The sequence below is a fragment of the Dipodomys merriami genome, unplaced genomic scaffold (assembly GCF_024711535.1).
Source record: "Dipodomys merriami isolate MVZ:Mamm:240054 unplaced genomic scaffold, mDipMer1.0.p SCAF_17, whole genome shotgun sequence".
In the NCBI taxonomy this organism is placed as follows: Eukaryota; Metazoa; Chordata; class Mammalia; order Rodentia; family Heteromyidae; genus Dipodomys; species Dipodomys merriami.
Window position 1 is genome coordinate 8,813,513 of NW_027203048.1, and position 22,108 is coordinate 8,835,620.

The following is a 22,108-nucleotide window of genomic DNA, read 5'->3' on the forward strand; positions in this document are numbered from 1 at the left end:
AGAAAAAACAGGAGGAGAGAAAAGGTGGGGGGGGGAGGAAAAGCTGGTAGCTAACACTTATAATCCTAGCTACTTGGGAGGCTAAGATCTGAGAATCACAATTCAAACCAGCTTGGGCAGGCAAGTCTGTGAAACTCCAATTAACTGCCAGAAAATGGAAGTGGAGCTACCATTCAAAGTGGTAGAAACTAGCCTTGAGCAAAAGCTCAGGGATAGCATCTAGGTCCTGAGTTCAAGCCCCGGGACTGGCAAAAACAAACAAACAAAAAAACGAATAAGGGCATACAAGTAGGCAGAGACCAAGGAAAGAGGCAGGCAAGCAACTCTGCAACAATATTCATTCCTTTATTGTTGACTGTGTTAATCTGAACAGAGCTGAGGCCTGCAGGTTACAGGCAGCACTGAGGTGTGACACATTTTTGCTCAACTGAGAGGCCTCCGTCCTAAGCCAAGGGGACAGAGGGTAATGTTATATATATATATATTTATATATTACATATGTCCCGTACAATCATATGTATAGAGTGACAAGAATGGGCCACTGCATTAACTGTTGTCCTAAATAAAGACCATAGCAATTGACAGGGAAATTTGGTCCTAAATCAAGGTCCTTACTTTGTCAATCAAATGTCTGACACATCAAAAGGAAGAGGAGGGAGGCAGAGATTGAGATCTAGCCACTCCCAGTGGCCCTGTTCCCAGATTATCTTACATTGAGTGCAGTGTTTCTGAGACAGGTAAACGCACACACAAACGCACACACATACACACATACACAAAACTGCAGGCAGGAGCTCCTCTTGTGACCATACCTCGGGTCCAGCCTTCAGACTGGGAGTGGTGATGTGGGGTATATTGTGCTCTAAGGCTGTGTGAGACAAGTGAGCAGACAATGCAGAGTGGATGTGTCCAAGTGATGAATGGGATGACATGTGCTGCTTTATCCACAGGTAAGAATGAGGTCAGTGGGAGAGGCTGCTTGATGGAGGTCCCTTGATGCCAGGCCACCTGGGGGATTTCTTTGCCCAACTCCTGTTCCAGCTACAGCCAAAATGCTGATCTGGATCCTCAGTGTTAAATGATCTCTTGGGCTAGGATGAAAGTTGTGATTTCCTTGAGTGGCTCATCCATCTTGTCCAGCCATTACAACAGAGGAGACAGCAATTGCATGACATCAGCCCATCTTCAGAGAAGAATGCGAATGTTCCAACAGGAGGTTATCTCTTGCAGGGAAGAAAACAGTCCCACTGTTATGGGACACACCAAACTTCAGGCAGATCCTTCAGCCTCATGCTTTGCCCGAACAACAGGCAGCTACATCTGTTAGTACATTTCAAATGCTAACTTATTGTTGCTCACATGACTTAATGCCTTCACCTCTCTGCTAAAATACATTTCAAAGGTAAGTCAATACAATTGATGTTATGATCTCTAAAATTAGGGAATTTCCTGATCGTTCAACTAATTTATTATTAAACAGCACACTATTAGATGTTTACTGTATAAATTACAGCATTTCTTTTGCATAAAATCTAGGTATTGATAAACATCTTTAGAGTAGATTCAGGCCTGAAAAAAAGACAGGCATAGAACCAGGGATATACATTTCTTAGAATAATATCAGGAAAATATTGGGAAGTACTCTAGTATGGCTGTGGAGTAGAATTTAAATTTTAACTTAAAGTTAGCTTCAAGTATAAGGTAACTATAAGCAAAATTGTGGGATTGCATGTGTTCAGAGATATTTTAAAAATAAAGTGTGGCTGGGCCACTGGTGGCTCATACCTATAATCTTAGCTACTAAGGAGGCTGAGATCTGAGGATCATGGTTCCAAACCAGCCTAGACAGGAAAGTACATGAGACTCCATCTTCAATGAAGCACCAAGAAAGCCAGAAGTGGAGCTGTGGCTCAAGAGGTAGAGTGCTACCCTTGAGCAAAAAAGTTCAGGGATGGAGCCAAGGCCCTGAATTCAAGTTCTAGGACCAGCACAAAATATAAATAAATAAATAAATACATAAATAAATAATAAAGTGTGAAAAATGTCTTGCATGTTAAAAGAGTCAATGAAAATTAGCTTTTTAAAATAGAAATTTACTGATTACTTACAATATCAGATATTCTGGACTGTCACAAAGGAAGGTGGAGAAGGACCAATTTTCATGAGAATTCATTTTCAACAAAAGTGTCCCCCAAACAGAAACAGAGGTAACTGGCAAAGTCAGCATAGACTGTGCCTCTATCTATTTCCTGTACTAAATGAAGAGAAACAAAGCAACCGATTTTGACACCTTCATTTAGCCAGGGACAGAATGACACTGATCCCTCCCACTAGGAACCGAGATCTGACATCTGCAGGAAAGCATGATCAAAGCAGGAAGAAGCCACATCTCAAAAATGGGAAGCTGGTTTGATGTCTTGTTGACCAGAGGAACTTCTCAGAAGCATATAAGTCAAGGGTCCCAGAGTCGGAACTTCCCTTGATAACAATCTCCTGATGGTCTCAACATAGTTCCATTTCCTACAGGTCCAGAGGTGGCACTCAATCACTGATTGGCTCACAATTCCCATCCAAGTGTTGGGTCGGTGGATAGGGAGCAGAGTTTGGGAAGCCATGAGTTCTTGCCAAAGCTGAAAAGTGTGGGCAGAGTGTTGATGAGGCCATTGAAGTTCTTTGTGAAAGAGCCCAAGAGGCTGGAAGAGGTTGTCTGGGGCCCACAAAGTAGAGACTGGGGCTCTGTCCACACAGAGCACAGCCCCATCCCCACCCCCAACTGACCTCAGGATGCCTCTTGTCCTCAATGGACATCCAGCAGTTTTCTAGTCCCAGAAAGCGTGTGGTGGCTGTGTACCATCAGGGCAGGAAAAGATGGGGACCATGGAGTGAGATGGGTAGAAAAAGCACTGTCTTCTCTGGCACTGGCCACCTTCCCTTCCAAGGGCAGCTGACATGAAGAGGAGCTTGAGTTCTGACTGGGGGTCTCCAGTCAAGAGAAAAGGGGGAATACGTAGTGACCACGGCAGGCCCAAACAAATCAGGCAAGGGCATCTCCCCACACTCACTGAGCTCCAGGAATAAATAACATGAATTAAATAGGGGACGCGCAGAAGAGAGGGCAGAGGTATCATCTACCCAATTCTCACCCCTTCACACACACACACACACACACACACACACACACACACACGCACATACACACACGCACGCACGCACGCACACACGCACCAAGCGGTGGATGAGATGAGCCAGGGTTGGCTGCCATCTTAGGAGTCTGTCAGATAGGCAGCCTGACTGAGGGATGTCTGTCACTCATGGTCCACCACAGTCGTGGGGCGCAGAGGAGCGGAGGCCAGCGAGGCATGTGTGGTAGAGGGTGGAGGCCGCTGAGGACTCTGGCACCTGCAGGGGTGGAAATGAGGCAGGGGAAGAGGAAGTCAGTGCCCTGAGGATGACAGAAAAGCAAAGAGCTTTCCCATCCTTTCCCCACGGCCTCTAGGGTACAGTCAACACCCTCTTATAGCCTCCATTTATGGTACTCCCCTGCCTCACTGGGACTAAGGTAGAACTGACCAGGATCTGGACTTTCGGACTTTAGTTGTGGAAGGTCTTTCCAGAAAGCTGTCCAACCGCATGAGCCTCTCCAAGTGTAGGGTACGAGGGTCTTGTTCTTGATCATGAGAAAATTCCAGCTCAAAGACAGCTGGAGGGGACACATCCAACTCCAAAAACATTATATTTTCAGCCTGTAGTGAAATCACATGTCAGATATAAACAGCAATCTCAATGACCTCAATAATCATATCTTCCAGGACTCAATCCATCTTTCCTGCCCGGGCTGGCCTCAAACTATGATCCTCAGATCTTGGCATCCTGAGTAGCTGGATTACAGGCATGAATCACCAGTGCCAGGCCACTGGGTGTCACAAGAACTTAAAGGAAAGCACAAGCCATGAGCATCACTTTCCAGTTCTACCTTCTTACCCGATATCTGGGGTGAGACCCCATTGCCATGGCAACCCGAGCATACTGGCTGATAGGCCTCTTGTAGCCCACTGCAGATGTTGGCCGCTTCTTCATTTGGCTGTTATTGCTGTAGGGAAGAGAACATATTAGCATGGATTTCCTTCCAACACAAAATGGAAATGGTACCATGAGGAACCAAATATCATTCAGGTAGCCAACAGGCCCTGTGGACTGTAGCTCTAAAATGTTTTTTTTTAATTTTTGATTTATTTTTATTTTATTTTGATCCAGTCATGGGGTCTGAACTCTGGGCCTGGCCGCTGTCCCTCAGTTCTTCAGCTCAAGGCTAGCGCTCTACCACTTGAGCCACAACGCCACTTCCAGCTTTTTACTTTTTGCTTATGGAGTGCTGAGGAATGGAACCCAGGGCCTCAGGCATGCAAGGCAAGCGCTCTACCACTGAGCCACCTTCCCAGCCCCATGTTTTTGATTTTTTGTGTGCCAGCCCTAGGGCTTGAGCTCAGTACTTGGTCACTGTCTTTGAGCTTTTGTGTTCAAGGTTGCTCAAGGCTAGTGCTCTATCAATTTCAGCTACAGCTAGCTACAGCTCTACCTTTAGCATTTTGGTTAATTGGAGATAAGCAGGGACTTGCTTGCTCAAATAGGCTTCAAACCTCAATTCTCAGATTTCAGCCTGAGTAGTTAGGATTTCCGATGTGAGCCACTGGTGCCTGGCTCAGAATTAAATCTTTCTCTTGAGTTGAGTGTGTGCATTGTTGTTGTTTTGTGCTAGTACTAGGACTTGAACTCAGGGCCTGGGTACTGTTCCTTAGGGTTTTTTTTGCCCAAAGCTACCATTCTACCACTTGAGCCACAGCTCCACTTGTATGTTTTTGGTGGTTAACTGGAGTAAAGAGTCTCATGGAATTTCTTGCTTGGGCTGGCTTTGAACCTCAATCATCAGATTTCATCCATTAGTACCTAAGGACAGTAGATGTGAGCTACTGGCCACTGGTGCATGGCTTCTTGTGGGCTTGGAAATTGAAATCCTCTTGCTTCAGCCTCCCTAGTAAGTTTGTTGCTGATCAATGTCATATGCTTTTATGCTTTTGTTGTTGTTGTTAGTTGTGGGGCTTGCCATCGGGCCCGGACGCTGTCACCAGCTCTTTGTGCTCAAGGCTAGTGTACTACCACTTGAACCACAATATAACTTCTGTTTTTTTGACTGGTTAATTGGAGATAAGCATTATGCTGATTTTTATATGTAGGTATCCATAAACAATATGCCATTTTTATGCCTATTTTATTTTTATTATTTTGCCAGTCCTGGGCTTGAACTCAGGGCCTGAGTACTGTCCCTGAGCTTCTTTTGCTCAAGGCTGGTACTCTACCACTTAAGCCACAGTGCCATGTCCAGCTTTTTCTGTTTAAGTGGTATTGAGGAATCAAACACAGGGCTTCATGCATGCTAGGCAAGCATTTCCAGCCCCTATATGCCTATTTTAAATCTTTTTTTTAAATATATTTTTTATTGTAAAGATACTGCAGAGAGGGGTTACAGCTACATGAGTAAGGTAATGAGTACATTTCCTATCCAGCATTGTTACATCCTCCTTTGTTTTTCCCCTACAATCCCTTCCCCCACACCCTCTCCCACTTCCTCACCCAAGTGTAAAGTTTGTTTTCAACATAGTGTCTTGTACATCTCATTGCTACAATGTTAAATTTTTTTTTTTTTTTCCTGTTGGTTGTAGGGCTTGAACTCTGGGCCTGGGCCTCAGCTCTTCAGCTTAAGGCTAGGGCTCTACCACTTAAGCCACAATGCCACTTCCAGTTTTCTGGTTGTTAATTGGAGATAAGAATCTCATGGACTTTCCTGCCCAGGCTAGCTTTGAACCTCGATCCTCAGATCTCAGCCTCCTAAGTAGCTAGGATTATAGGCATGAGCCACCGGCACCCAGCAATTTTTAAAAAAAATTTATTTTTATTTTGAGACAGGGTTTTGCTATGTATCACAAGCTAGCCTCAAGTTCTTGATCCTCCTGCCTCTGCCTCCTATGTACTCTATGACCTAGGTATGTATTGTAAGACCTAGGTTCAAGATTTTTTTTTTTTTTTGGTCCGCTCGTGGGGCCTGAACTCTGGGCCTGGGCGCTGCCCTCAGCTCTCCAGCTCAAGGCTAGCGCTCTACCACTTGAGCCACAGTGTCACTTCCGGCTTTTTTCTTTTTGCTTATGTGGTGCTGAGGAATCGAACCCAGGGCCTCAGGCATGCAAGGCAAGCGCTCTACCACTGAGCCACCTTCCTAGCCCAAGGTTCAAGATTTTGATACACCTAGATTTCCAGATTGGGTTTCTAAATGGTATTTTGTGTGCATGCCTACCCTAGTAGATTAACAATCTAGGATGATTTCCTCCCTCCCTTTCTCCCTTCCTTTTTTTTTTTTTTTTTTGCTATTAACTAGTATTACTATGAATGTTTTTGTACAAGTATCTTCAGGTACATTTTACCATTTTCCTTGGGGTATATGCCTAGGAACAGAAATGCTGTAAAGCAGGGTATGTGCTTTTTTCTTTTTTTTTGTTGGCTGTGGGGTGTGGGGGCTGAACTCTGGGCCTGGGCACTGGTCCCTCAGCTCTTCAGCTCAAGGCTAGTGTTCTACCATTTGAGCCACAGTGCCACTTCTGGCTTTTTTCTGCTTATGTGGTGCTGAGGAATTGAACCCAGGGCCTCATGCATGGGAGGCAAGCACTGAGCCAACTTCCCAGCCCGGGATTAAAACCATCCTGGTCAGGAAAGTCTGTGAGACTTTTATCTCCAATTAACCAGCAAAAAGCTGAAAGTAGAACTGCTCAATACGTGCTAGCCTTCAGAGCAAAAGCTCAGGGACAAAGCCCAGGACCTGCCCCAAGAGGATGAGGAAGAGAGGGAGGTAGAGAGGGAGGGAGACAGGAAAGGAAGAAGGGAGGGAGGGAGGGAGGAAGAGAGGCAGGGAGGGAGGGAGGAAGGGAGGAAGGAAGGTTGATTTACGTTTTTTTGTTTTGTTTTTTGTTTTGTCAGTCGTGGGGCCTGAACTCTGGGCCTGGGCACCATCTCTCAGCTCTTCAGCTGTAGACTAGCGCTCTACCTCTTGAGCCTCAGCCTCACTTCCAGCTTTTTCTGCTTATGTGGTACTAAGGAATCGAACCGAGGGCCTCATGCATGCAAGACAAACACTCTACCACTGAGTCACCTTCCTAGCCCCAGATTTATGGTTTTTGTTGCTGTTTGTTTTGGTGGGTTGTGGGGCTAGAACTCAGGGTCTGGGTGGGTGCTACTTTTGAGCTTTTCTGCTCAAGGCTAGAGCTCTACCACTTTGAGCCACAGTTCAAAGTTTTCTGGTGGATGAGAGTCTCATAGACTTTCCTGCCTGTGTTGGCTTTGACCCTAAATCCTCAGATCTCAGCCTCCTAAGTAGCTAGGATTACAGGCATGAACCACCAGCGCCCAGTTCTGATTTTAAAAATAAAGAACACAAGCTTTAGAGTAAGATGAATGAACCTGTATTTAAAAACTCAGTCCCTTTCATTTCTAAGAAAGTGCTTTTCTCTCTCTGAGCCTGAAATGAGATGAACACTTAGCACATTATGCTGTTAGGACACATGACAGCTGTCCTCATTAATTCTCAATTTCATTTGCTAATTCAAATAGGGATACAATAAAGTGAAACAAGCAATGAAATATTCAAAAGATGATGCTGGAAGGCAGAAGCAGAGAAAAAAACTCTTATTCCCAGATAGGACATTGTGTCTTTACATAAAACTGTGCAGAAGCCCCAAAGCAGTGTGCAATGCCTGCCTTCCAGCCTTGGAAGAGAGGGACAATCACATTTCTGCTTTATCCTGTGTACTAACGCATGATCGAGACTTCACTTAAGGGTCCCAGCTGACCCTCTTGATAGATGAAAACAAGGACTGATACGGTTCTGGAAGGCCCCACTCCCTGCTAATGTTAAAGGCCTTCCTGTGCACCGATTGCAGTGGTGAACAGCATTCTCACTGTAGGTTTGATCTGATCACCCCTTTGGTGAGGAAGGAAGTCCAGCAAGGATGCTGGGATGGGCCCCACTGAAGAGGGAGTAGGGAAATCAGGAAGATAATTGATCACTTATCACTTCACTACAACATGCCCCCAGATTCAGATTCAGGGGTGTAGCACACACTTATAGCCACAATTACTTGGAAGACAGAGACTGGATATTGGAGAATTCCTTGAGTCTGAGACCAGCTTTTTTTTTTTTTTTTTTTGGTTCCGGTCATGGGGCCTGAACTCTGGGCCTGGGCATTGTCCCTCAGCTCTTCAGCCCAAGGCTAGCGCTCTACCACTTGAGCCACAGCGCCACTTTCCGGCTTTTTTTTTTCTTTTTGCTTATGTGGTGCTGAGGAATCGAACCCAGGGCCTCAGGCATGCAAGGCAAGCGCTCTACCACTGAGCCACTTTCCCAGCCCCCTGAGACCAGCTTAAGCAATGTGGTGAGACCTGTCTTGAAAAAACAAAACAAGTGCCTGGGAAGATGGCTTAGTGGCAGAGTGCTTGCCTAGCATGCATGAAGCCTCGGGTTCGATTCCTTAGTACCGTATAAACAGAAAAAGCTGGAAGTGGCACTGTGGCTCAAGTGGTAGAGTGCTAGGCTTAAGCAAAAGCCAGCTTAGGGACAGTGCCCAGACCCTGAGTTCAAGCCCCAGGGCTGGCACAAAAACAAAAACAGGCCAGGTGCCGGTGGCTCACGCCTATAATCCTAGCTACTCAAGAGGCTGAGGTCTGAGGATCACAGTTCAAAGCCAGTCCGGGCAGGAAAGTCCGTGACACTCTTATATCCAATAAAACCACCAGAAAACCAGAAGTGGTACTGTAGCTCAAGTGGTAGAGTGCTAGCCTTGAGCTGAAGAGCTGAGGGACAGCGTCCAAGCCCAGAGTTCAAGCCCCACGACCTTCCAAAAGAACAAGAAGAACAACAACAACAACAACAACAAAAGAGGGCTGGGAAGGTGGCTCAGCGGTAGAGCGCTTGCCTCACATGCAAGAGGCCCAGGGTTCGATTCCTCAGCACCACATAAGCAAAAAGAAAAAAGCCGGAAGTGGTGCTGTGGCTAAAGTGGTAGAGCGCTAGCCTTGAGCTGGAGAGCTGAGGGACAGCGCCCAAGCCCAGAGTTCAGGCCACATGACCGGACCCCCCCCCAAAAAAAAAAGAAAAGAAAAGGTTATCCGGGTGCCAGTGGCTCACCCCTGTAATCCTAGCTACTCAGGAGGCTGAGATCTGAGGATCATGGTTCAAAGCCAGCCCGGGCAGCAAAGTCCCTGAGACTCTTATCTCCAATAAACCACTAGAAAACCAGAAGTGGTGCTGTGGCTCAAGTGGTAGAGTGCTCCCTTGAGCTGAAGAGCGCAGGGACAGCACCCAAGCCCAGAGTTCAAGCCCCACAACTGACAATAAATAAATAAATAGAAAAGGTTGGAAGTGTCACTATGGCTCAAGTGGTAGAACGCTAGCCTTGAGCTGAAGAGTTGAGGGGACAGTGCCCAGGCTGAGAGTTCAGGCCCCATGACCAACAAAAAGTTTTCTTTGCCATTGGAAAACCTGACTACTTTGGTTATTTCTGGAAACCTTCTTGTTTCCAGGGTTTTTTGGGTGGTTACTTAAAAATGAGTCTCACAGACCTTCCTGCTCAGGCTGGCTTTGAACTGTGATCCTCAGCAAGAGTAGCTAGAGTTATAGGCATTAGCCACCAGAATCCAGCTGTGCAGGAAAGTCTTGAATAGATTGATAATATTTCCTCCTGTCAAGGCGCCCTGGGGTTTAAGGCTTGTAGAAGGTACCCTCTCCCCTTTCAGCATTAGCTCCTAGAATTTGCAAGATAACTAAGCCAGGGCTAAATAAAAAATAGTAGAGCTTTCTCCCAAAGCATATTTAGCTAATGAGGACATTGTCCCATCTACTTAATACTAGTGTGAGATATTTTGCTTTACTGTGGACTGGGTTTTCTGAAGGCTGCTCAAAGTAAGAGGAAAGACTTGGTTTGAAAGATATTACCCAAAGTCGCACTGTATGGTTAGAAAGCTTTTGGGAAACACATCTACCCTCCTCCTTCCTGAGCCACTAGCATCTACTCCACCCATGTCGTTCTTGAAAACAAAGAGTTGTCAGGCAACTCCTGACATGCCCAGATCAACTTATTTTGGAAATATATCCATCTTCTTCCCAGCCCCAAAGAAAACTTTTTTTTTTCTCTTTTTTTGTTTTTGGGTCCGGTCATGGGGCCTGAACTCTGGGCCTGGGCACTGTCCCTCAGCTCTTCAGCTCAAGGCCAGCGCTCTACCACTTGAGCCACAGTGCCACTTCTGGCTTTTTTCTTTTTGCTTATGTGGTGCTGAGGAATCAAACCCAGGGCCTCAGTCATGCAAGGCAAGTGCTCTACCACTGAGCCACCTTCTCAGCCCCCCAAAGAAAACTTTTTATATATGACTTTACTTGAAAAGAAAACAGGGAGCCAGGTACCCATGGTTCACACTTGTAATCTTATCTACTCAGGAGACTGAGATCTGAGGACTAAGGTTTGAAGCCAGCCCAGGCAGGAAAGCCCAAGAGACTCTTCTCTCTAATTAACCAGAAAAAGCCAGAAGTGGAGCTGTGGCTCAAGTGGTAGAACACCAGCCTTGAAGGAAAAAGCTAAGCAACAGTGAGGTGGTAAATTCAATCTCCTAAAGAAATAAAATAAAATTTCCAGCTGGGCACCAATGGTTCCCATCTATAATCCTAGCTAGTCAGGAGGGTGAGATCTGAGGCTCAAGGTTTGAAATTAGCCTGTCAGGAAAGTCTGTGAAACTCCAAACTCCAATTAACCAGCAGAAAGACACTGTTCCACTTCCTGCATCAAGATTCTCTAGATTCAAGGAGAGAACCTGAGACTACAGAGTATGTCTACTAAAATTAAAAGGGTGGATTTTAAGTCCAAAATGACCTTACTGAGAGACTCTAGTCATGAACTTTCCCCATGGGCAGAGATTGGCCATACAGAAAGCAGACAGATAAACAGGCATCTGACATTCCAGGGAGAAGATATATGTAGACATCTTGCTAGCTTCCCATCCCAGCTTTGGGGCACATTACTCTCCTACCTTGGCAGTATTCTTTTTTTTTTTTTTTTTTTGGGTCCGGTCGTGGGGCCTGAGCTCTGGGCCTGGGCACTGTCCCTCAGCTCTTCAGCTCAAGGCTAGGGCTCTACCACTTGAGCTACAGTGCCACTTCCGGCTTTTTTCTTATGTGGTGCTGAGGAATCGAACCCAGGGCCTCAGGCATGCAAGGCAAGCGCTCTACCACTGAGCCAACTTCCCAGCCCCCTTGGCAGTATTCTTATGATAAGAGTACAAAGAATCTCCAGGGAAAGGGCTGTCCCTTCATTGCTGTTTACAGTCTACCTGTAAAGGGCTAGTGGTCCAGCTGGGTGAGGCAGTCACATTGTTCAGTTTGAATATATAGCTTTGATCCTCACCACCAGCAGAGGGCACTGCACACTCAGCCAATGGATAGCTACACCCAAGGGCTAGGAGCAGGAAACAGGTGGAAATGCTGAATCACCCAGCTGACTGAGGCTACAGACATTAGATTTAGACTCTGTGTTGTCATGATCTGATTGCTTCTCAGTATTTCTCTCCAGACTGTGAGCTCATACTGTGTCTGATTTATCTTCTGTCTACATTTTCAAACACAGTAGCTGACACAGCAGAGCTGGGCAAATATTAATTATGGTTCCTATTTCTGGCACCTGACAAATGAGAATTCACCAGAAGTGGCCAGCTGTTAGCATCACTGGGATTGCCAAAGAGACACAGCTGCTTCTCCAAGTCCCCCTACCCCTCATCTTACAGGTCTTTTTTTTTTTTGCATCTCAGGCAAATGAGGTACCCATTATCCCAGCCCCAACATCCTTCCTTCATGGAAACTCTTACAAATTAGGTCCTCAGAGTGCCATCCTTTATTCTACATCTCCCCAGTCTGTTCCCTAATCTTAAAACATCCATTTCCTCACAATCAGGCCCTCAGGTCCCTCACTAAGCCCAACCTGGAGGGGGCTTGAAAGACCCATGGCCCAGACAACAGGCTAGAGCAACTCACACTCCAGCAGGCACCAGCGGCTGGAACTTCCACTGCTCCTCCTCACAGTCCAGGAAGAGCCGATTCATGATCTTGTTCTTCTCCTCAGGGGGGATGAAGTTCTCAATGATTAGGTATCTGGGAGCAGAATGAGGCAGGAATGGGGAATGCAGGAAGTGAATAGAGGCAAGAGAGATGGTGGGAGAAGCCAAAATGGTGGAGGATACAGATCTCTATAGCAATAATGGGACTTGAAAGCCACTGCTTCTAAGGCAAAATTGTAGGCTGGGGCATTTAAGGTTACTTTTGACCAGTACCCAGCATCCACTTTGGGGGTACATCAACTTCAGACTGATGGGGCAGAGATAAATCCAGATCTGGGCCTACCCCTCTTCCCTCAGACACATTGATTCCTATAATATATGGACTTGTGAGTTTGCAGGCAGTCAGGATGCCACCTGCAGGAAGGAGAGGGGTCTGTTAGGGAGGCCCTGAGGAATTCAGGGGGACCCAGAACCAGAACCAGAAGAGGACCTGGCCCTACTTGAGCTTGAGTTCCCGGGTCTGTTCATTCTGCGCCTCCTCCAGGTCCTGCCGCACACGGATGTACTCATCATGTTGATCCTGGATCTCCGCCTTCACCGCCTGCAGCTTGGCGTAGAGCTGGGTGAGGACAGGTGCAGCTCAGAGGCTGCTCAGTGTGGCAAGGCACCAATCAGGGGCCCTGTGGGCTGTAGGCTCAAGGCCCAAAGGCTTCTACCCAGAATGATGAACTCCCAGCTGCTGCCACCATCCTAAGCCAGAGTGGACTACTTATTTGCAAAGGACCTGTAAGATCTCTTGCTCTTCTTCTTCTTCTTCTTCTTTTTTTTTTTTTTAAATGCCAGTACTTAAAGGCTTGAGATCAGGGGCTTTTTTTTTTTTTTTGGTCGGTCATGGGCCTTGAACTCTGGGCCTGAGCACTGTCCCTCAGCTCTCTTTAGCTCAAGGCTAGCGTTCTACCACCTGAGCCACAGTGCCATTTCTGGTCTTCTGGTGGTTTATTGGGGATAAGAGTATCACAGACTTTCCTGCCTGGGCTGGCTTTGAACCTCAATCCTCAGATCTTAGCCTCCTGACTAGCTAGGATTGATTATAGGCATGAGCTACCAGCTCCTGGCTTGAGCTCAAAGGCTTTTCTGCTCAAGGCTGGCCCTTTACCACTTGAGTCACACCTCCAGTTCAACCTTTTTCTGGATAATGGGAAATAAGAGTCTCACAGACTTTCCTGCCTAGGATGGCTTCAAACTGTAATCCTCAGATGTCAGCCTTCTAAGAAATTAGGATTACAAGTGTGAGCCATTGGTGCCCCACCCAACACCTACTCTTTATAGACAAGGAAATCAAGTCATAGACTAACTAAAAGAGCCTACAACTAATCAACAGAAAAAAATTAGGATTCAGGTGGCATTTGGAGATCCCAGGCTGGCATCTGGGTTACTGATGGAACAAATTGAGAAGTAGGTGACTTATCCCACTGTTGCTTCTCCAGGAGCTCCCAGAAGTGAGGGGTGTGGAGGTCAACACTAACCTTCCGGTTCTACTTCTAATCTAGTGAGCAGTGTCCTGGGAACTGCCATGGTATCTGGGCCTAGGCCTGGCCAGCTCTGCAGCCACATTGCAAGCCTGGGGCTTCTCTATGTTCTTACCGGAATCCCAGCTGGAACTTGCTGTTTCATGTCCTAGACCCTCATCCCATGGACTGGGGACACTGTACGGAGGGGCTGTGTTCCCTTCCTGGATTTCCCCAGGCACGAGTCTCCTTCTCAGGCCTCAGCACAATCCCTGGGCCTTCTCCAAACCCAGCTACTAAAACTGTGAGTCATTTGTGACAGTCAAAGGAAGAAGTCACTGAGGAGGAGGATGGCACATGACAATGACAGACTGGAAATGACTGGAAGTGACTTCAGCCCATGAGACTCCCACTCTAAGGGAAAAGCCCTTCCATCCTGCCACAGACCCATGCCTTTCCACTGCTCTGCAATGTCTAGCCCAGGAAATAGAGCTCAGGACTTGAGCAGTGTATGGAAAATGGGGATGGACGCTGAACATCAATGGCTCATGCCTGTAATCCTCGCTACTCAGGAGGCTGAGATCTGAGGATCACCATTCAAAGCCAGCTCCAGCAGAAAAGTCCTTTTGAGACTCTTATCTCCAATTAATTACTCAAACACTGGAAGTGATGCTGTGGTTCAAAGTGATAGAGCGCTAGTCTTGAGCAAAAAAGCTTAGGGACAGCGCCCAGGCCCTGAGTTCAAGCTCCATGATCAACAACAACAACAACAAAAAGTGGGGATGGGTCCTTGAAATACACATCCTTTGGGCAGTTGACTGTCTAGAGAGAGGCTCTCAGGGCCACCATGTCGCAGCATCTCTCACCTTCTTGAGTTTCTTGGTTTTGACCTCCACCTCCTGCTGCAGGGATGTGTAGGTACCCCGGAGCTCCATGGTCTCCTCATCTCTGAGCATCATCTCCTGCTGCATTTCCCTCTCACGGCGTTTCTAGGCCAAGGCAAGACGAGGGGATGTCAATGGAACAGAACATACTGAGAGAGCCAAGGGAACTCCAGGGATGACTCATTCTGCCTGTTCTGGCTCCTGCCTTCCCAATGCTGTGGGTGCCATAAAGGAAAAGTGGACACACCCCAAGGCCCATATCCATTGCTCCCACCCCATAGAAAGTAATGCATCTTCTTTTTTTTTTTTTTTTTTTGTCAGTCATGGGGCTTGAACTCTGGGCTTGGGTGCTGTCCCTAAGCTCTTCAGCTCAAGGCTAGCGCTCTACCACAGCACCACCTCTGGCTTTTTCTGCTTATGTGGGGCTGAGGAATTGAATCCAGGGCCTCATGCCTGCAAGGCAAACACTCTACCACTGAACCACCTTCCCAGCCCCTTGACTCAGCTCTTATGGCCATGCCTTTGCCAGGCACTGTTCGTGTGGATGGAAACCCTACAGTCCTAACAGCTGGGGTATTACCCCCATAGGCTGGTTGCCTCCTATTTCCCTATATAGTGTCAAAAAGTTAACTAGAGCTGGGAGCCAGTGACTCACTTGCGTTTGGGGCTCAGGACTGGCAAAAAAAAAATGTAACTGGTAACCTACAAATTTTCTTTTTTTTTGGGGGGGGGGTCAGTTGCAGGGCTTGAACTCAGAGCCTGGGTATTGTCCCTGAGCCTCTTTGTGCTCAAGGCTAGTGCTCTACCACTTGGGCCACAGCACCACTTACCATTTTTGAATGGTTAATTGGAGATAAGAGTCTCACAGGGACTTTTCTGCCTGGCGTTGGCTTCTAACCAGGATCCTGAGATCTCAGCCTCCTGAGTAGCTAGGATTACTGGAGTAAGCCACAGGCGCCTGCCTCAAATTATTGTTATTATTATGATTATATTTGTCAGTTGTGGGGCTTGAACTCTGGGCCTGGGCACTGGATTCCTTGGCTCTTCAGCTCAAGGCTAGCACTCTTCCACTTGAGCCACAGCGCCACTTCCGGCTTTTTTCTTTTTGCTTATGTGGTGCTGAGGAATTGAACCTAGGGCCTCAGGCATGCAAGGCAAGCGCTCTACCACTGAGCCACCTTCTCAGCCCAAATTGTTATTCTTGATGATAGTAAACAGTCATATGGATGCCCATAAACTCATATCCTTGAGGAGGCTGACTACATGAACAGCCACCATGCATCAGCTAGCTGTGCCCCTGCCAGAGGGAGGATCCCAGGCTGGAAGACCCATGCGACCCAGAGTCATATGTCTTCGATTCTTGGCATTATAATGCCAAGGGTTCCAAGTCCATGATGGCTTATAGCTATGGTCATGTCCATTTCCTACACATGACTTTGAGACCATGTACTCCCTCCCCCAGAAGAGACTTGAAGCCTGGCAGCCCTACCTGCTCAGCGATCTCCTGCCTCTTCAGTTCCAGCATCTTCTGCTGCTCATTGGTGTGATCCATGATGTTCCTGCCGCCAATGAGCAGCTTACTTTCCATAGCCTGGCAACACAGACACACAGAGAGGTTCAGAGGTAGGCTTTTTGTAATGAGTCACAACAGCCCCACCTTAAGTGATTTTGTTCTGGGTCCTTGTGGAGTGATGTCAGATGTTCCCAGGTGCTGTCTAGGACGTTGATAAAAATGGATCTTCCCCTCCAGCCTCTGGAGCCCCAAGCACAAGGTTCCCATTGTTGACATGGTCATTTGAAAAGCAAAGAGAAGGAGCCCCACTGGATGCTGGTGTCTCATGTCTGCAATCTTAGCTCCTCAGGATGCTGAGGAAAATCTGAGCTCCTATCTCTAGTTAAGCACCAAAAAAACAAAAAACAAAAAACAAAACCAGAAGTGGGGGAGCTAGGAAGGTGGCTTAGAGTAGAGTGCTTGCCTTGCATTCATGAGGCCCTGGGTTCAAGTCCTCAACACCACATAAGCAGAAAAAAGCCAGAAGTGGTGCTGTGGCTCAAGTGGTAGAGTGCTAGCAAGCCTTGAAGAGCTGAGGGACAGTGCCCAGGCTCAGAGTTCAGGCCTCACGACCAACCAGGAAAAAAAAGGAAAGAAAAAACGAGAAAAACCAGAAGTGGAGTTGTGATTCAAGCGATACAAAGCCAATCGAGCAAAAAGGCTAAGGGACAGTGCCCAGGCTCTGAGTGCAAACCTGACACAAGTACTGGCACAAGAAAGACAGACAGACAGACTGAGACAGAGAGAGAGAGAGATGGGGAGAGAGAGAGAGAGAGAGAGAGAGAGAGAGAGAGAGAGAGAGAGAGAGAGAGAGAGAGAGAGAGAGAGAGCGCCCCCCTCTGGGAATACAGAGCACCTGACTTCTTTGCTTTGGATACAGAGGGAAGACTGGTTCTCCATGTCTCTAAGGAGAGTAGGTGGTGATTTAATCCTGACAACTAGGTCCCAGCTGGTGTGCAGGAAAGGGAGAGAAAAGTTAGAAACTAAGCTGCCCAGCCCTAAGTCAAGAGGACAGCTCACCTCATAGGCAGCAGGAAAGAGTCTAACCTTTGACCTTCATAGAAATCAGAAGAAAAACCCAAGAGAGAGATTCTGTAGCAACCCAATGGGGCTCCAGGGGCAGCATGAGCTTTGTTGACAGTCTGCGAGACTGAGGCTTTACCTACCAGGCTGGAGGCCATAGGTGAACTACTACTCCCCTCAGTGCTTACATCTGGAGTACTGGGACACAACCACCTTCAGTCCATGGCTGGTGAACAAGCGGAGCACTGTCTGTCAGGTGATGAACCAAGTCCTCAACTGTCATTATCTCTGTCTTCCAGAAGGGAGAGGACTACTCCTCTCCCCATTGAACAAATGAAGAAAGTGAGAAGAGCTAGCCTGGAGCCAGGCAGCTACCAAGTAACAAAGAGGAGAGATTTGAACCCTGCCCCCCAGTCTCTAAGAGCCTTGTGCTGTAGAAAGGTCTGGATGAGTGCTGGCCACAGGCCTTCTGTAGGGGCTACTGGAATTGGAAGCTGAAGTTAACTCATTTGCATGGATTGTGACTCCATAAAATGCACTGTCTCTATTGTCAACAAGAGGGTGTGCCCCAGGGCAACAGCTGCTCTCTGATTTCATCACAGGCTTCCAGGAAGGTTGACATCACCTTGAGCCACCAGAAGAATTTGGCTGCCTTCCCGCCCTCGCTGACATTTCTTTCCCCACCAGTGGAAATGGCTGACCTGCCTGGCTTTCAGAGGAAGGGGGACACCACCAGACTCCGAGAACAAGAAGCTAAGGGTCGGGATGGGTGAGGTGCCGGTGCCAGTGGACACTGAACAAAGCTGGGCCAGTGCGGGTGGTGAAAACTGCACACCAGTCCCCCTCCCCCTGGCCATGGAAGCCAGGAAGAAAGGAAGGCCAACGAGAAGCTAATGGTGTCACCACCAACCCATCACCTGACAACTCATCCTGACTCCTTTTTATTGTTGGTGGTGGCGGTGGTCATGGGCTTGAACTCTGGGCCTGGGCACTGTCCCTGAGCTCCAGCTCAAGGTGAGTGCTCTACCACTTGAATCATAGAGCCACTTCCAGTTTTCTGGTGATTACTTGGAGGTAAGTCTCATGGACTTTCTCCTGCAGGACTTTCCTGCTGGCTTTGAACCATGATCCTCAGTAGCTAGGATTACAGGCATGAGCCACTGGTTCCCGGCTTGACTCCTTCTTGTTCACGGTTTGGCCCTTGTAGAACCTTGAGAGGAAGTAAATCCTGAAATTTAACATGCATGGCAACTTATCTACCTTACCTCCTATTCACTCCCCCGCATCCCACTCACCCACGCCTTGATCTTTGCCATGCAAAACGCCATCAGATTGGCATCTTGGGGTGATGACTACTCCCAGCTTTTCTGTCCTCACTGATACCTGCTGCTTTCAATGCAATTCTCACAGCTTGACTGGGCCACGACTACGGGCTCCCCACTGCCTCAATTTCCCCTTGCATCCATCTTCCACAAGACTCCTAAGGATCCTCCAAAAACACAAATTTGAACAGACGACCCTCTGATTTCAAAATTTTCAGTGGGCCTTAATTCCACACAGAGAGAATCCAAGCTTTATAGCAGTTACAGGCCCCATGGGGTGTCAGTACGCCTCCCTCCCTGCCAGCCTCCTGACCGATCACTCCTCACCTACGTTCTGCACGCCAGCTTCACCCCAAAAAACTGCAGCTCCCTCACAGACTCTTCCTTTCCACCTGGAAAACTGCTGCTTATCCTGCAAGATCCAGCAAGTTCATGCTGAGAGATTTTCCCTGATTCCCTCAAAGCTGCTCTTTTGGTTCTCCTCAGTACGTAGATATATTCCTACCATTTCCCATAACCTATCTACCTTCTGTCATGCTACATGCTCCTTCAAGGCAGGAATCATGTCTCATTCATACTCAAGAGTTTCCTTGGGCTTGGCACAAAGCAAGTGCTCAGTATTTGATGAACGGATCCTGAGGGTCTTTGGGGGGGGTGGTTGCAGAGGAGTTCCAGGTCCTTTCTTTTTTTCTTTTTGTCAGTCATGGGACTTGAACTCTGGGCCTGGGCGCTGTCCCTCAGCTCTTTTGCTCAAGGCGAACACTCTAGCACTTGAGCCACAGTGCCACTTCCAGGTTTTTCTATTTATGTGGTACTGAGGAATTGAACCCAGGGCTACATGCATGCAAGGCAAGGGCTCTACCACTGAGCCACCTTCCCAGCCCTTCAGGTCCTTTCTTTTGAACTCTATCCTAACTTTTCTTCCTGTTATCTATTTCAAGTCTGCTTTACTTACTGGGTAAGTTTGATGCTTGGCTTGGCGTCCAAATGTGGGCATATTTATTCATTTCAGCCCTGAGTCTTTGCGTTTTTCTCAGCATTTTTTTTTGCAGGGGAGGGGGAGAGGTAAGGGGAGAGGTCGGTCGTGGGGCTTGAACTTTGGGCCTGGGAGCTGGCCCTGAGCTCTTCAGCTCAAGGCAAGCGCTCTACCACTTGAGCCACAGCGCCACTTCTGGTTTTCTGGTGGTTAATTTGAGATAAGAGTCTCACAGACTTTCCTGTCCAGGCTGGCTTTGAACCGTGATCCTCAGATCTCAGCATCCTGAGTAGCTAGGATTACAGGCATGAGCCACTGGTGCCCAGCTTTTTCTCAGCATTTTATGTGACACTAACAGTTTTTACTGTCACTAATAAAGACATATTTCTCAAATTTGGCTACCTATTAGAATTACCTGAGAGAGAAGCTTTTAAAACATCCAGATCTAGAGAATCTGAATCTGTTGTATACCTAGATTCTCAGGTGACTTCTGTGTGTGTTCACATTTGGGAAAGACTGCTTGAAGGGACATAAGACTTTTTTGTTGTTATTGGTCATAGGGCTTTAACTCAGGCCCTGGGCACTGTCCCTGAGCTCTTTTGCTCAAGGCTAGTCTTCTACCTCTTTGAACCACAACCCCATTTCCCATTTTCTGGTGGTTAGTTGAAGCTAAGAGTCTCATGGACTTTTCTGCCTGGGATAGTTTTGAAGCATGACCCTCAGATCTCAGCCTCCTGAGTAGCTAGGATTACAGGTGTGAGCAACCATTTAAGTAACCATCCAAAGCTAGTCATATCATGACCACTGAAATTGAGTGTAGACTCTAGACCCAGCCCTGCTTGGTTCTAAAGCCCAAGTCCTTCCTATTACAGTAGAGGTGCTCTAGGTACTTTAGGAAACAGGACCAGCTAAAGGACAATCAGGCTGGGAGTGTGGCTTAGTGGTAGGGTGTTTGCCTGGCACACATGAAGCCCTGGGATTGATTTCTCAGTACCTCATAAACAGAAAAAGCAGGTAGTGGGGCTGTGGCTCAAGTGATGGAGTGCTAGCCTTGAGCAAAAGAAGCTCAGGGACAGTGTCCAGGCCCTGGATTCAAGCCCCAGGACTGGCAATAAATAAATAAATAAAATAATTAAATAAAGGACAATCAAGATGTTTCCAGTAAGACAAAATCATGTCTGACTCACCTCTGAGAGTTCTTTCAAGCTGACATAAAATAGGTTATTGCTGTACACAGAGAAGCCAGTGGCCAGAACTTTGGAGGTTAAAATGCTCCTGGCCTTTGTACAACTACTTAATCAAAGATGATACAAATAGAATTTGTTTTTAAAATGCTCTTGGCAAAGCTGCACTGCAGAGGTTATTCAAAGTTATTTTTGGGGTGAGAGGAAGTAAAGATGGAGAAAGGAAATGCTTTCCACTGAAAGCGGAAGTGGACTAGGGAAAAGAGAGAAAAATAAACAGACATTTCCCTAAATGGAAAAATGCTCAAGTGTTGGGTGACAGGACTGATCTATATTAGAAATTGCTCTAGAAAGAGCGTTCAGATCAAACATCCAACTTCACAGATGCCCTCCCAATCCTTCTGGATGGTGAAGAAGAAGAAGAAAAAAAAAAGCAGGTGGGTTTCCATTACAGTTTTCCATTTGGGGGAAATTGATCCTAGCTCATGAAATGATAGCTGTGGGCAGTCAGGAGCCAGAAGAAAGGGGAAAGTGGAGAGGAGAGTGATTCTTCAGTATCCCAGAAGACATTGGCTTAATCTGCTACCACAGCTAAAAAGCCAATAGCAGCTGGCCAGCAACCATTGTGAAGGCTTTTTGGAAGCAAAACAAAACCCATTATACCCTTGTACAGAATCATGATGCAGCTGAATCTGGAATAACTGTATGTATTTCATTCCCTACAGCCTCTCCAGAGACTCGAAGGAGAGAAGAGATGCAGAGAAGGGCAGCGAAGGTCCTCCCAGGGCTGAGACTAAAAAATAGGACTCTTTAGTCTGCAAAGACAAAGAAAGGATAAAAGGACAGGCCTGGAAATGATAGCAATCCAAAATGAGAAGGGAAGTCTAGACTTTTCCAATCAATGCTAATGTATAGAAGAGCTTACGTCTTGCAGTCTTTAGAGTAATAGATTTGGGGACAAAGAAAAGGAAATTTTACTGTTTATAGAAGGTAAAAGAAAAATGGATCAAATTTGTTATCTCAGAAGTTAGTCCTGGGTTAGTTAGTGGTTAATTAGGAGATTATAAAAGATATACCCTTAAATTTATTGTCTCTCTCCTTTCAGAAAGAAAAAAGAAAAAGCTAAATATCAAAATAACCACAGAAACAAAACGAGACACTTCCCCTGGGATGGCTAATCAGCTTCCTTCCCTTTGCCCTAGTTCCTCACCCCTAGATTTTCCCATATGAACACATAATTTTTCATCTCTATAGATGATCTGCTAAAAATACAAGCTAAGCCAGTGCCAGTGGCTCATGCCTATAATTCTCAGGAGGCTGAGATGAAAGAATTGAGGTTTGAAGCCAGCCTAGGCAGAAAAGTCTAAGAGACTCCATCTCCTGTTAACTAGCAAAAAGCCAAGTTGGAGGCTGGCTTAATTGGTAGAGTGCCAGCTGAGGAAGCAAGCCAAAGAGTAAGTGCCAGGCTCTGATTTCAAGTCCCAGTACCAGGGAAAAAAAAAAAAAAACTTGTCCTGCTAG

General features: G+C 46.9%; 1 protein-coding gene across 4 annotated transcripts in view; it reads right to left on the reverse strand.

The window, feature by feature from the left end:
• Positions 1-326: 326 nt before the first annotated feature.
• The window catches only part of Kif3c (kinesin family member 3C), a 41,409-nt gene continuing 19,627 nt past the window's right edge, over positions 327-22,108 (reverse strand). The window contains exons 2-9 of one of the 4 annotated variants that reach the window (XR_011372490.1): positions 16,020-16,121; positions 14,513-14,635; positions 12,639-12,757; positions 12,116-12,232; positions 3,982-4,090; positions 3,571-3,743; positions 3,226-3,399; positions 327-2,630 (exon numbers count right to left, since the gene is read on the reverse strand). Coding sequence is in view for 1 of the 4 variants with exons in the window: in XM_070025164.1 (XP_069881265.1) it covers positions 3,306-3,399; positions 3,571-3,743; positions 3,982-4,090; positions 12,116-12,232; positions 12,639-12,757; positions 14,513-14,635; positions 16,020-16,121 (837 nt within the window). In the remaining 3 variants the exon portion in view is untranslated. Of the gene's footprint in view, positions 3,400-3,570; positions 3,744-3,981; positions 4,091-12,115; positions 12,233-12,638; positions 12,758-14,512; positions 14,636-16,019; positions 16,122-22,108 lie in introns of all 4 variants that reach the window. The other 3 variants (XR_011372488.1, XR_011372489.1, XM_070025164.1) reach the window with 3 other exon arrangements.